The sequence below is a fragment of the Trichechus manatus genome, unplaced genomic scaffold, assembly GCF_000243295.1.
Source record: "Trichechus manatus latirostris isolate Lorelei unplaced genomic scaffold, TriManLat1.0 scaffold00030, whole genome shotgun sequence".
Lineage (NCBI taxonomy): Eukaryota > Metazoa > Chordata > Mammalia > Sirenia > Trichechidae > Trichechus > Trichechus manatus.
The window spans coordinates 19,871,415-19,886,704 of NW_004443966.1; the positions used below are offsets into that span (position 1 = coordinate 19,871,415).

At 47.3% G+C, this 15,290-nt stretch overlaps 1 protein-coding gene across 2 annotated transcripts; it reads right to left on the minus strand.

The window, feature by feature from the left end:
• Positions 1–1,743: 1,743 nt before the first annotated feature.
• UBL7 (ubiquitin like 7) lies at positions 1,744–14,095 on the minus strand. 2 transcript variants are annotated; one of them, XM_004374746.1, is made up of 11 exons: positions 14,015–14,095; positions 12,485–12,697; positions 11,202–11,321; positions 7,701–7,783; positions 6,851–6,935; positions 6,235–6,292; positions 5,823–5,956; positions 5,516–5,565; positions 5,089–5,256; positions 4,377–4,499; positions 1,744–1,998 (listed from the first exon to the last, which is right to left on the minus strand). In XM_004374746.1, exons 2-11 carry the CDS (start codon positions 12,666–12,668, stop codon positions 1,861–1,863), a joined length of 1,143 nt encoding a protein of 380 aa, XP_004374803.1. In that variant the 5' UTR covers positions 12,669–12,697; positions 14,015–14,095; the 3' UTR covers positions 1,744–1,860. The 2 variants fall into 2 exon arrangements, with proteins under 2 accessions (XP_004374803.1, XP_023585593.1); XM_023729825.1 differs by lacking the exon at positions 14,015–14,095 and adding an exon at positions 12,864–13,971.
• Positions 14,096–15,290: the final 1,195 nt, after the last annotated feature.

A 15,290-nucleotide genomic window follows, 5' to 3' on the forward strand; every position in this document is an offset into this window, starting at 1 on the left:
ATGACAAAGAAGGGAAATTGTGGAGAAGCTCAATTCTGGGAAGCAGGATAACCGGTACTTGGGGGTCAGTTTCAGGGATAGGGCAGGGTTACTCAAAGTTCTGCAGCATAAGGGGCAGGGGAAGTTAAGAAGCCCCAGTGCCTTTGAAGGCAATCCTTGGGGACAGGGTGAGGGCTGCCACAGAATGGAAACCAGCTCTAGGCGAGCTGTATCATGGGGACAGGAAAGGCTGTGTCAGCCCCATTTGACCAGAACAGACCCATGAGGATGGAACTGGCCTTTGTTCCCACTAAAAGCAAGCAAGAGACACTGGATTCGAAGACAGAAGCCTCCTGCTCTTTGTCCCCAACCACAAGGAGGCAGTGGGGCCCCAGGCAGACCACTGAGGCACAAACAAGCCTGGCACAAAGAAGACTGGCGAGTTCCAAACCTTTTCTGCCAATGCAAACCTCTCTCAACATTAATCCTAGGATTGAGAGGGGAATGCAGAGACTTATCAAATTTTCTGGAAGACAGAACAATGTGCTGTTTGCACCAGATCTGGAATAGTGGGTCCTTTTGAGTACCTCACTATCAATATCACTGATAAACTGGAAGTCATTCAGAACAGGATGTGCTGGGGACTAAAATGACAACAGGCCAAAGGGACAGGCAAATCACCACTCCCCTCAAGTAACTGAAGTCCTGCTAACACACAAGAGGGAGCAGGCTTGTTCTATGTGGCCCCTCAGAGCAGAAAGGGGACTGAGAGGTAAACACTCTGGGGAACAGTTAAAGGCCAGAATAGGCAGTCCTTATAAGTAGTAAGTTTTTTTATCCTAGGAGGTGACAAGCAAAAGCTGAACGGCCACAACGTTGGATGCTATGAGTGGAACGTTTGCCAAAGGCAAGGGGCTGGAGCAGACCTCTGAGCTCCTTTCCACCCGTGTTAGTTCCCAAATGAACTGAAACACCACCTGAGGGGAAGGGGTTTTTTCCTAACAAAGTATTCAAAGCAGGTGAAACCCACTTGCTCGACTTGGACATGTCTGTGACGCCACAGGGAACACTGTGCCGGGGGAAGGACGGCACAGGCGGATGGAGCAGCAGCTTGCGGGTCGGCGCCCTCTCTTCAATATTAAAGCTGAGCCCTGCTCACGTTGCTGTTGTTGTTTAGTGTTGTTATTTAACTGCTCTTGAATAGACGCCGTCAGGACAAAGAGGGCCCGGGGACCCAGCCTCCTGGCGCAGCTCTCAGACCTGGATTCTGGCATCATTACAGAACAGTCATCAGAGAATGCTTGGTGAGGCTAGGCCCGGTGAGGGGCAAGGAATCTTTTGGAAGCCTTTGGGAGAGGGAGTGAAGGGGAGAGCAACCTGCCTTCACCTGCTCCTCTGAAGGTCTAGCCAGCCTCTCCCCAGACTGCTGCCATCTCAGAAGCACGTGCCTCTCTGGTCATAACAGCAGCCACCCTGAAGACTGGGCAGCAGCCCTGTTCTAGTCTTGGGCACACCCTGAGAATGCCACATCCCAAAATGCCAAAAGATCCCAGGGCTACTGCTAGAAACTTCTCCTAAAAGTGAATGTGGACATCACAGAGCTGAAGTATCCCCATGACCTGTGTTTAAAATTCTCCATCCAGGGCCCAGAACCAGGGGTCTGCAAGCTCCCTGATACCACAGCACCAAGACCCACATCCCTTGCTACCCACTGCCTCCACCAGCTCAGATCAGCCAGAAAGGGCACGCATTGGACAAAGCAGAGAGAGCTGACCATCGGATAGGTGTATTGGGGAGAAGACAGATGGCGGCACTTTCACGAGTGCCTCCCATGGGCAGCAGCCTTTGCAGCCTGCTGAGGGCTGGGGAGGAGCTGGGAGTTCAGGGGGCTCCTCCAGCAAAGATGAGCTCCAGGGCCGCTTGGATGTCCCCCCCAGTGGCCTGCAGCGCCCGGAGGCTTAGCTCGTCATCCTGGATGCCCATGTCACGCAGCTGCTGCAGCTGGGGCTGCCACTGGCTCTGTGGAAAGACAGAAACAGGCAGAAGCTGTTAGCAGGGATTCTAAGGATGACTCACTTAGGTCTATCCTTTCGGAGTGAGAAAGGAAGGTGAGATTCCTACAGCAATGTTTCTGCTAGTAACCTCCAGAGAACACGGGGCTTCGGGGAAGGCTAAAAGATGGGCTTGAGGGTTTGGAGAACAAATTCAAAGTTTTATAATAAAAAAGGGAAATTTTAGCATAAGGATCAAAAGAGAACGCACAAATTACTTAATGTCTAAATTCTAAGAGACCAAGTTACTTGTGTTTCTCCGGATGTATATCCATATATAGATACAGATAGGCATATACACACACATATGTCTATAAATAGGGGTGAATAAATCTTTAAATTATTTCATTTTTGAACATGAATGCAGTGAAAAATCTTACTCTCATTCACTCCCATTCTCACCCAAAATAACCAATTTGATTTGTTTCTCTGAGGAAATACACTTACCTTTTTCTTATACCTCTATTCTACACCTTTCCCCACCTTCTTTTTTAACATAAGCAATCTAAGAGATCTTTTCATGCCAGTACATAAAGAAATTTTCTTTAACACATAATATTCCATACCATGGGTGCACACTGCACTGTTTTCCATCGTGTGCCATTATAAACAATGCTGCAATGACTAACTGTACAAATGTCATTTCTACATGCAGGTACATCTCTAGGATAAATTCCTAGAAACGGGACTGCTAAGAATTTCACGGGTTTAAGGCCCTCCGTGTTTCCTTTCCAGTGAATTGTCTCTTCATATCCTTTGCCCATTTTTCTACGGGGCTATTGGTCCTAGATTTCTAGGACCTCTACATATCAGGGAGATTTGTCCTTTTCACATATTGTTACAGGCTTTTTCCCAGTTCATTGTTAGCCTTTAGGCTTTGCTTGTTCTTTGGTTTGGTTTGATTTGCCATGCACAAATTTTCACTTTTGTGAACTCAAAATTTATTACTCTTGGACTTCCAGAACATAAGAGAATAAATTTGTGTTGTTTTAAGTCACACAAAAAAATTTTTGTTTTACTCTTTTATTTAGTGGCTTCTAGATGTTTGCATTTCAGCTATGAAGGCCTTCTCTACTAAAAAGATGTAAGGAACTCCCCCCAGACATTCTTCTAGTACTTTCATGGCTTCACTGACATTTCACGGCAGGAGGGAAGTGCCCAGCTTAGCCGGGAAAATGTGTTCACATATGGGAAGGAGAAGGCAGTGGGGATGAAACGTAAATTCGGAGAGGTTGGCTGGGGTAAGGCTGCTTAAAAAATCACACAAATCAACTCAGTGGCAAGGTAGAGCCACAGAAAGCTTCTGAGCTGGAGAGCAAAGTGAGCAGGTATCCAGCTCGCAAAGGTGAAGAAACAAGATCAGCTGTCTGTGTGTTCCCCTGGCTGTCCTCGAGGACCTCGCGGGTAGTAGAAACAACACAGGCTCGAACCATCTCTACTACTCAATGGCTCTGTGACCCTGGGCAAGTTACACGCATGTCGTTTCCGCCACAGGCTTACTGTGAGGAGTAAAGGAAGCCGACATGAAGCAACCAGCTGGTACACGGCAGCATGCAGTAATACCTGTCTCTTGGGTCTTCCACTTAGCTACAGACGGCCCTTCTATGAAGCAGAGTGAATGGTGTCTCCCGGCTTGGCATTCAAGGCCCCTCATCCTCAGGCTCCTGCTGTCTTTCTCTGACTTCATCTCAGGGTCTTTTACACTAGGCCTTGTAGTTTTGAGTATGTTAAACATACCTCCACACATTTGCTCAGACAGGTAGCTGCCTCTGCCTAGAAACCACCCTTCCAACCCCCAACATCCCCTACCCTGCCTGGCTAACCTCTAATTAATTCTGTGTCAATCAGCTCAGATATCCCTTCCTCAGACCTCACCTCCAGCCTGGCTGGGCTTCTCACCTTGCTGCCCCCCAGTTCAGTAACTCCCTTTGTCCCTCCATGGCAGGGAAGAGGACTGTCTCACCACTAACCCCAGCATCTGGACCCAGGCCTAGTATATACATGCTCGATGCTCAGTCAACACTCACTGAATAAATGAATGAATGACTCCTTGACTAAACTCCCGTGGCTTTCTAAGCCAGGCAGTCAGTGGTGTCAGGCCGTGGTCACTGGGTGCAAGAGTGGAAGCCAGAGGACAACAGCCCTTGCTGGGAGCATTCCTCACCTGTCACACTGCCATGCCATGCCCCTGCTGTACCTAGAGAGAAGCATGCCTGAAGCCTCTTCTTCCTCCTGGATCTGGCCATAAATCTATTCTCTTTCTGAGGTCTCCAGAAAGCAGAAAAATGCTTCGAATCCAATGTAACTAGGAAGCCCCATGGAAAACAGGAAGTAGGGAAGACTGACCTGGAGACTGGGCTGCCCAGAGGCCTGCAGAGCATGTTGTAGAGCTTGACTGAAGAGATCATTGGTGATGGGCGTCCCTGACTGGACACCAGAGGACATTGGTGAAGTCCCTGAGGAATGGCCCTACAGACAAATCAGTGTGGTCAGTGCCACCTGCCGAGCTACCTCAATCTCACAGCAGATACCCATTGCTGACACATCACCCTGTGGTACCCAAGAAGTACCACACTACTACTACTGCCTCCCAACAGGGGCTTGGCCATGAGACAACCACATAAAGGTCCCTGAAAGCTCTCCACGTGGGCAGGACAGGTTCCATTCTCTTCCACTCTGGGGAACTGGAATCTAAGCCCCAGACCCAGCCGGGACCGCCAGCACTGGGAGAGATGGCTCAGAAGCTGGGATGGACCTGGTACCAGGAATGCTTAAGCAGGTAATGTCTGGTCCCTGGCAAAGATGTGGAAGGACATATTATGTGAGGGGAGAGTCTTCAACTACCAGAAGGAACCAATCAGGACTGTGCTGAACCCCAGACTTCTCAATCCTAAAAGCAAGTGTGAGAAAAACTCCCCCAGAGGTGCAGTGAGAAATCCCAGCTTGGGCTCCAGGCAGAGTTCAGTGCAAACCAGAGTCAGCAAAGACAAACCCATCTTACCACTAGAAGCTTCAACCCTGGGGGCTGGCTGAGATCTTCCCGGCCCTCTCTCCATACCTGGGTGCCAGGAGTCGGCGTGTGAGAGCTGCTCTCTGGAGTGCTGGCCAGGGCCAGGGCAGTGGCCAGCTCACTCTGGGTGATGGGTCGGGGCCCAGCAGCTCCACTGTACCCCAGGGAGGCTGGGCGGGAGCTGGGTGTGCTGCTAGAGGGCGTGGACCTGGTGCTCTGGAGAAGGGAAGCATCCAGAATCAGGGAAGCAGCATCGTGAAATTCCGCATTGAACCCCACCCCCATTCCAGGAACAGTTCTTAGGGAGACTTCCTAAGCTTCCAGGTTCAGAAAGGAATCCACGACAAGGAACAGTATAACATGGGCTTGGCAACCGAAGGACAATGACCATCCCAGGCTTGGGAGTACCAGGTCCCAGCCAGGGCCACATCTCAGACACCATCTCCCCCAAATGGCAGGCAGCCAGACCACTTACTGGGTGAAAGTCATCCTCATCATCTGAGAGCCCTTCAAACAGGAAGCCACCTGAGGGAGGGAGAACAGATTTCAGGAGGAAGAACAGAAAGATACAGGCGCAGCTCCAAAATCTCAGCTCAAGTTACTCTCCAAATTCCTATTTTCATCTCTCCCTTTGGAAAATTACAGGACAGATGCACTTCCTGACTCAAACTGAGAGCTCCCGAGGAACGCCCTCCGCCAGCGCTATACATAGCTGCTGGGGTAAGCACATCCCAGGCATTGTCGGCTCCCGAGGGCCCACCTTACGCTCTCCTGGGGCTCACCTGGCATGTCCCGGTACACGCTGGAGGGCATGCTCCGGGAAGAGGAGTCGGCCCCTGGCAGCGGGGTGCTGCCCGCCACCGAGTGCAGAACAAGCACGATGGCATTGACCAGGGCCGGGTGGGCAGGCACCAACCTGGCAGAAGGAAACCCAAGGGTGACTGAGAAGCCCAACACTCTCCACACGCTCCCTGCCCTTGGGCTTTGTCGTCCCCTAAGAAGCCCTTGCTCTTTCTGTCCTCCACACCAACCTGACATATTTAGAAGGTAGACCTGGTGACAGACTGGGAATGGGCTCCAAGAGCAGAACCCATTACTCTTAGGGTTTAGGTTTCTTGGGCCAGACCAGTTAGGTTTCTGGCCCAACCACATGAGGATATATAAGATGCCCCTTAATAAGACGGTTACACTTACGTATCAAGCATGTTGGGATCAGCGAAGACAGAGAAGAGGTCCTTGTCTTGAAGAACCCCTGAAAAAGAACAAGGCTCACCTCAGAGAATAGATTTATGGCCAGATCCAGGAGGAAGAAGAGGCTTCAGGCCTCAGAGCAAGAGGCTAGACAAGGACATAGGACCACAAGCCAGCCCGCACGAGAGGCAGGAGGAAACAAAGCACCAAGTAGCACAAGGCAGGCACTTTCCATCCTATTGCTCCATCTTGTTCCAGTGGAGATATTCCCTACTTACCACCTCCCACCTGCAGTTAACACACACTGAGTACCAACTACACCCCTGCTGCTTCCTCCCCCTACATCTGGGTGCTTGCCTGATCTATGAAGGCTTGCAGCAAGTCTTCCCTGATGGCTGTGGTTTGGGCTGTTGTCCTCATTTATGATTTAAGCCACGATCTCTCCACAGGAATGAGTTCTTAGAGGGCTGGGCATATCTAACACATTTTGGTTACTCTTCCTTCTCACGAGATCAGCAATTCTTCAAAAAACGGTCAAAGTCTCTTTAGGGTAATTGCTTTTTCCTGGTTTCTCCTCTGCCAACAACTCCTACTTCCTCAAGTTCACTCCTGCACTTACCAAGAGCAATAGGGTCACTGCTGAGGCCCGGGGTGGCCACAATGATCTGATCCAGAGATTCCTTATTGCTGAGCATCTTAAAGACCTGCAGGAGAAGAAGGGGAGGGCTAAGCATTCCAACCAGCACGATCCACTACGCAAATACCCACTCTCTCCTCAAGTGCTTGCACACAGGCCACCAAAATGGAACAAGAGCCCCAGGAAACAGATGAACCTCTTTTTATTCTGTGTGGCTTACAGGAGGGCAAAGAAACAGTAAAAAAAAAAAAAAAAGCAAGACCACAGTAAACCTTCAGTCTCTGGTCCTCTCCCTGAGATACAGTTCTAATGCTTCCAAAATAAAAGCTTCCATTTTACAAGCCCGATAACAAAGGTTTTCCCAGGCCCCAGAATTCCTTTTCAATTTCCATATCACTATCATTTCACATTCATATAGATTGGGAATTTCACAGCTGTATTAATTTTGCTTGTCAACTCTCCTATAAAAAGGCATCAGCCCATTTCCCCAGAGAAGAAATCCAGGTAAGGGGCGATGGACAGGCAGTTTGGCCAGAGTCAAACAATGAGGCCCACAGAAACAGTATCTGGATCCTTTGGCTGCAACCACGCTCCTTTCACGAGGCCACTATCAGGAGAGGTTGTATCATTATCATTAGAGGGAATCAACAACACCTGGCTGAGAGCCTCTGTGGAGAAGATAGGGCTCTACTGAGGCCCACAGACTCCCCGAGGAACTCTTGGTTGCCATGGCAATGGGCTACCAGCTCCCACTCTACATCACTCGCCAGTGTTCACACCCTCTCCTGCAGTCCTGGCAGGAGTCTGGGGCTGGGGGCCGCGGTGCACTCACCGCCTCTCTGTAGGACGAGCTGCTGTGCAGGGCAGTGTGCAGCACCCGGAACTCCCTCATGGCAGCCACTTTGTCAACAGGTTCTGAGGACAAGACACAGTCACCCTACAGCCCAGGCCCTGGCCCTGCCACCAACCCGCAGCATCACTTCAGCATGTGCCCGGGTGCAGCCTGGCCTAGGGGTTCCCCTTCCTCATTGCCCCACTGAACACGTGAGTGCCCATCCAGAAAAGCCCATTTATGCCACAGATGTGAACACTGCACTCCCTTTTAAGAGTTTTAATAGATAAAACAAGCAAACAAATTCAAGTTCCAGCAGAGGGGAATGTTATCACATACAAGAGAATGTTCTGATCAATATCCCACTGCAGGAATTCTAGACTTCTTACATTTGGACAGGAGGAAGGTCTATTCAACTCAGTAGCCTCATACACAGTGATTTAAAATAAGTGCTGCAAACCATCTTAACCCTCTGCAGCTATGTTGACACAATATGTTAAGAGAAAGAAATAGAACAAAGTTGTATGTGCATTCTCTGGTATAACTACATAAAACGTGTCAGTGTGCACATGGTCCAAGGCTGGAAGAGGATGAGGAGAAGAACAGCACTTAGGTGGGGCGACAGGATCACAGGTAATCGTTATCTCTTTGGTATTTTCTTTCTGGCTTCTGTACTACTATCTTGAACTTAAAAGAAAATACAAGAAGGACCAAAAAAACACACTGTACTTCAAAGGCTCTTAACAAACTTTCATACATGCTTGACAGCAAATGTTTCACTGGGGCCCAAAACTCCTTTTTGGTCTCTAGACAACTATTATTTATATATGTGGAAAGTTTAGCAGTTGACTTAGTTATACTTGATTACCTACCTATTTTAGGACATCGGCCTATTTCAAAGGTGAAGAAATGTGGGTTAACGGTGGAGGGTGCAAAGTAGGCAGCTCCCCCTGGGTCACACTTTTAAAAGTATGGTTGTTCTCACCCAGGACCACCACTTATGCCTGTATAGACTGTGTACTGCCCAAGTCCAGGGGGCACCACCCCCAAAACAAGGTGAATGGCACCCCTGGGGCTGCTCAGCATGGCAGCCACATTCTTACCCATGGTCCTAATCGTGAAGGTTGTCTCTTGAAAAATATTCATCTTAAGTAAATTATTTAAGGAGTTCGTTCAACAAGCATGTACTGGATGTCTACTCCTTGTCTAGTTTTAGGCAAGAGACAGGAATACCTAAAGGATAAAATAATGCCTACAGAAAAAGTCTACCATCAAGCAACTCTTAGGACAATAGCAGAAAAAGAGATCAGAACAAACACACACTACAAAATACTCAGCTGAGGGCCTCAGCAGAGATGTGCATCCTGGGCACTAGGGACACAGAGGCAGTGAACCATCACTGAGGAGAAGGAGGTAGGACACTGCGCTCCCTCCCAGAGAAGAGAGTTTGAGCAGATGTTTCCTGGGAGGAGAAGGCATTCTGAGCCAAGTGAGAACATGTGCAAATGCAGGGAGGAATAAAAGAACGTGGTGCTTTGAAGGAGCAGCGAGTTGTTTTATGTGGCTGGAGCTCAAGGTACATATCTCTGCTCAACAGCAGGCCAAGATAAGACCCTGAAAGGGTTTGCAACTGGCCTCGGAGAACTACCAAAGGAACCCAGGTGGGAAGGGTGGGACTGACAAGTTCCCCTCCTAGAGGCTCTAATCCAGTGGGAGATGAGGAAACATACTTGCTTTTAGAAGAGGAGTGCTCAGGGATAAAACAGCCAAAACGTCTTCACAAAAACAGTGTCTTTTCAGATTCATTTTCACCCCCCAATAAAAAGTCCACTTGTATCGAAAATAAATCTCTAGTCAGAAAGTGGGGAGGAAAGGGGCACTTAATATCTTAAGCCGATAATCAGCTAAGAGTAATGGGTATCTCAATAACATCTCTGAGCTAATTTCACCCTTTGGAAGTGGGAGGCAGCCAACCCAGTGGAAAGACACACTCTTGAGCCAGGAAGACCAGGGTTCACATCTCAGCTTTGGTATTCATTTTCTAAGTAGGTGACCTTAAAGAAACGCCTTTCTAACCCTTTCTCTTCACCTATAAAATGCTAATGCTGTTACCTACCTTGCAGAGACACTATAATGATTAAATGAGATACCAAAGAAAAGAAAACCTAGCTCATAGAAGCAACAAATGTTACTTTCCTTCTGTCAATGCTCTTGAGCCAAAGACCATCAGGGGCACACCTGCAGTTGAGCAAATTGGGTTTACTGCGCCTTGTAGACAGGGAGGATGCACACCATGGGGAACCACAGGGTGTCTCAGTAAGAGGGTAGTGAAAGGACTTATTATAGGATTTGGTTGTGTGATTTTGGGGGAAGTTTAAGGAAGCCAGATTTTGCTCTGCATTGGATGCCATCAGGAAGTGGGGCTGATTTTATGCTTGGCTAGCTAGAAGGAAGGAAAACTAGAGCAAGGCTAAAGCTGTAACCGGTAGAGAAGCAGCAGTCACTCGTGTTAGCCAGAATAGAGCAGTACTTGGTCATTTTTGTGGTTTGGACAATGTTCAGGTTTTTATCTATACTCAGACACCATAGGAATCTCGTTTTTGTCTTGATCCACCATGGTCTCAGCGTATGTGGTCTCGTCGGTTGCTGATGATCTATGAAACTGTTTATGTTCAACATGAGAACAGCAAGACCTAGCTGATAGTACCAGGCCAGCCCCCAGACATCAGAGGTCGCTTTTCTCTTTCTCACGTCCCATCAGTATACAAAAGATGTTTTTGCCTTTATGTTTAGAATTGAAAAACAGAGTAAATTTTCAAGCTGATAACTAGTCATATAAAATATTTCAAAATGCCAGTTTAATTAAGCTAATCTCCTTTATATAACTTAGCTTTATCCTTGACGAGGTAATTTAAAACACAAATGCAAATTTTAAATTATGAACTCCAAGCAGCACCTTTTATTAATAAATCAAGAAGGCATTAGAGGCTTTGTATATTTTCTCCAAGAGCTACTTTAATACTGTTTGAATATTTTCAAGCTTCAGGAAAATAAATTACTAGTACAGTAGGAGTTAACTGACTGAGCAAATCACTACCTGAGGCAGTTGTAGGAAGAGAACAAGCTACAGCACTAGAGAAGTGCAAGAAGTTTCCAGCTTCTTTCTAATGAGAACGATCTAACAACAACAGGGCACAAGGTTCACTGAGAAATAAGCTCTTAACCTAAAGTAATTTTAAATAAACACACACTCCCCATCTCATCAGAAAACAATGGGTAATGAACTTAGAAAGTAGAGAAGTGGTGCTGGCAGTAGCAAGGTCAAAACTGGCCTCTGTTTACCAATGTGGTCTAATCCAATAAGTAATAACAGTATCACCTATAACCATCTCAGTAAATCACCCCTTCATTTCACCCAGGCTTGTGCCTTGAGAACACCAGACCCATCCCTTACAGATATTACAGAAGCTCTGCCTATCAAAGGGCCAGCCCCGCACTCACCTGGTTTCTGATCAGGCTCGGGCCAGGACTTGCGCAGAACATGGACTGTGGACCCAGGTTGAATGCCATAAAAGTCAAGGGTTTGATCATCTTTTAGCTTCCGGCCACAGTAGATCAGATCTAAAAAAGGAGCAGCCTATTTATACTTTACTCCTCAAAACAATTTAGATAGTTGGTTTCTGTCCTCAGAGAAACTTATCTTGATTGGAGAGATAGTAGAGAATGATATATGCTTTAAAAGATACTCTTACTTAATAAACGCATTTTAACAACTGTTAGCAAGTACAAACTCACAAAACGGACTTAAACAGAATCTGCCCACAGGAAAGTCCTACAGCTTAAAACTGTGAAGACTGCTCAATTTAAAAGAATGGAAAAAATTCAACAACAAAAAAAGGATGAACCCAGTACCAGTATGACTGGAAAAGCACTTTTGGGCAGTTGGATCACTTAGCTATTAAAAAAATGCAACAACTGCGGGCTGGATGAACTCCTGAAACTATTGCCCTGAAATAATCTTTAAAACTTAAACCAAAATATCCCGACGTCTTCTTAAAACCAAACAATAGTTTAGCTTAACTAGTAAAAAAATGTCTCCCTTGAGCATTATGCTCTTTTAAGAACTATCTATATGCAATCAAATTGACAACAGCTACTCAAAAGATTAGCTAGGAACATTGGGGGTAGTGAGTTTATATTAACGGAGAAGGAACAACTCAGAAAATGAGGGTGAGAACGGTTGCACAACTTGAAATGTAATCAATGTCACTGAACTGCACAGTAGAAATGGTTGAATTGGAATATGTTTTGCTGTGTATATTATCAACAACAACAAAATTTAAACAACAACAACAAATTCCTCCCCCCGGAATGCCCTGCCATCTTCATTTCCTTTTTTCCTGCCATCCCTCTAACCAACTAACCAAACAAAAATTCTTATCACTCCTTAAGGCCTCTTTCAAATGCCATATACTAGGGAGCCTCCCCTGACCAGCCCCTCCTTCCCTCCCCACCCCTAATTTTTGCACCTTCAGAGAAAGAATTCAACAATGTCATAGTTTAGGAACTTTATATAAAGTAGTTCAGTATGATATATAATTGAACTGGCAACCAATAATTTTATTATATGATTGTATTTCTATCTGCCCAACACTCACTTCCCTGAAGTGTTAACATTATGAGGCAACAAATTCCACGCTCTTTATTTACTCTTATAATTCCAGAAGTCTCTTGCCCAAAAAGAGATCAGAGCAGCAGCTCATCCCTAGTCCACAGAGACTCACCAATCAGCTCAGGGTCTGGAACAGATTCCTGCAGCTTGCCAGCAATGAGCTGCTTCAGAAATGAAATACTATAGCCTCCCAGCGAGTATTCTCCCAGCTCTGTCTCTGGCAACCGCAGAATGGACTTTGGGGCGAGTGGCTGGTCAGCCAGCTTCACCGCCAGGTGCCAGTCTGAGAGAGACATTCTCTCTCTTTCACGCTCTCTCTTTCTCCCTGTAAAAGAACAAAACTTTAGTGGTTGAAGGCCAGACTGTACCCCTACTCCACCCCACCCCATCAAGGGACTGAAGGAGAGATAATCAGGATAACACTGTTAGAAAAGCACCGGATGCAGTACCAAGAGGCCAGAACTTGAGTCTGGGGTCCTCTCTTTACTCACCCTGTGATGGAAGGCAAGGCATTTCAGCTCTCTAGGTCTCAGTTTCTTCATCTTTAATGTGGACATTAAAAACACTATGCAACCTAATAGGAATGTTGTGAGGTTCAAATGAGATCATCCATCCCTCTCCCTTCTCTACACCTTCTTATTTTAGACTTTTTTCTATCAACTGTTGATTGAACTTTTGCAACAGCTTTCTAACAAGTTCCCTACTTCTTGCCTCTCCTCTATCAAATATCCATGCTGCCACTCCAGTCATCATTTTAAAACACAGACCACTCCTCTGCTCAGAACTCCTCCAATGGCTCCAAACCACCTCTATGAATAATTCTAAACTACAGAGCCTGGCTTACAAAACTGCTCACATTCTGCCCCCTCTGCCAGCCTTTCTCACAGACAGAGCCCTGTCCTGTCCCCTACCCACAACATATAAGTACACTCCATTAAGCTTCCATTCGTAACAAAGCTCTCATTTTACACCTTTTCTCTCTATGGCCTCTTAGCAAACTTCTACTAAGATTAACCCAAATACAACCTCCTGTCTCCTCTCCCTTTCTTAGGCTCTCCTTCCTCTGTTGTTCCCACAATCTCCCTCAGGGAAAAGGGCTACAAATATCTGTTACTTCTCAGTCTCCGCCACTATTCTTGGAGACTCTTGAGAGCAAACACTAGAATTTTTCGCCTTATTGTCCCAATGCCTGGTCCATAATGGATACCCAAAAATTGCATCAGAAACTCTGATGGTTGAGGAATCTTGTAAGGCAGGACAAGCCCTTGTTTAAGTCATCATTACTGCTTCCAAAGGGACCTCTAGTGGAGAGAAGGAACGAGAAGGCTGTGAGGCTGCCCAGCAGATGCCACGGCATCCTCAAGGTACCATCCACCTCAAGAATAATCACAGGAGAAGGAATAGATCTTTTCAGATACCATATCTCGCTTAATCCTCACAACTGTTCCCTGAGGCAAGCATCATTCACATTTTGGGATGAAGAAACCGAGACTAGGAAGATGAAGTCACTGGCCCAAGGTCACAGAACTAGCTAGCTGTCGGGCAGGGACACTCTCTCTGTGGCAAACCCACCGCTCCCGTAGGACCATCTAACTAGAGGACACATTGCGAGGCCCAGCAACCCGGGTCCCAGCGCCCTCACCCGTCCCGCGGTAGGAACCCGGCCGCAGAGCCGCCGGTGTAAACACTCACTCTGGTCCTCCCGCCGGAAACCGGAAGCTCCGCGCAGCATGCTGGGAGTTGCAGTTCCCGCTGCCGCTCCCGCCCCTTTAACTAGCCCGCCTGCAAGCGGAGCCAGTAGCGGAGCTTCCGGTTCCGGGGAAGGCGTGGTCTGTAGGCCGTTTGAACGCCCTGGCGGGAGGGTCTCTTCAGACTTTCTCGAGGAGGGCTCCTACCTCCTGCCACTCTCCCGTTGCGCTAGTCGCGAAAGGGAGGCTTCGTGACACCCATGTTCTTCTTAGAAGGATATAAAGTCCATCGGTTATGCCGGCTTGTGACAGTGCTGTCTGGTGGGAACGCCCTCGGCCTGATCGCAGACCCGGATCCCCACTTACTCTGACCCTTCCAGCTGGGAGGGTCCCTTCCCTAGCGGCCTCTTCAGACACAACCCCGAGCCCCCGCGAACAGTTCCCGGTAGCTCCCACGATGAAAACGGCTGCCTGTTGGGGTGAAATAATCCTCTTTTGTGCTCCTCACCACTGACTTCTGGCGGAGAACCTACCTATGAAGACCTACCAGGAATCGAACGATGAGCTCCCCAACCTCTAAAATTGGGTCTTCGACGGGAAACCCAAATTGGGTTCCTGGTACGCGCCCGATATGCAATGGTAGAGTTTATGTAACAGTCATTCATAGACTCAGGGAAGGGGGATTTCCACTGAACTCTTTTATATAGACTGCATATTTTAGATGACTGAAAAAGTTCTGCCCAGTTACAATTAGATGGTGTTTACAAAGAAGTTAGGATTAGCTAAAATACTGAAAAGGGCTACATCTGATTAGATTATATTTAAGTAATTAATCAAGGGCTAAGGAAAGTAAAAAAATAATAAAAAACCCACTGCCGTCCAGTCGATTCCGACTCGTAACGACCCTATAAGACAGAGTAGAACTGCCTCACAGGGTTTCCAAGGCTGTAATCTTTACAGAAGCAAACTGCCACATCTTTCTACCACGGAGCAACTGGTAGGTTCAACGCCTTACCTTTTGGTTAGCAGCTAAGCACTTAACCACTGTGCCACCAGGGCTCCAATAATAATAATAAAGCAGGTGAATATAAGAAAGTAATGAAGTTGATCACCGCAGCTAAAGGCACAAATGTAAATGCTTAACTCTCAAACATCCAAAATATTCAGACTGGGACCTGGGCAACAACTGAGCAGGCTAGCTTGACTGAGGAGAACAGACAGACTGCAGGG

Coding starts and splice junctions, on each gene's coding strand:
- UBL7 (XM_023729825.1), bottom strand. CDS start 12,885: ATGCCTTGCCTTCCATCACAGG. Junction 11,322..12,484: donor TCCAGACCCTGAGCTGATTG/GTGAGTCTCTGT, acceptor CTCCTTTTTTAG/ATCTGATCTACTGTGGCCGG. Junction 6,936..7,700: donor GCTCGTCCTACAGAGAGGCG/GTGAGTGCACCG, acceptor CTTCTCCTGCAG/GTCTTTAAGATGCTCAGCAA.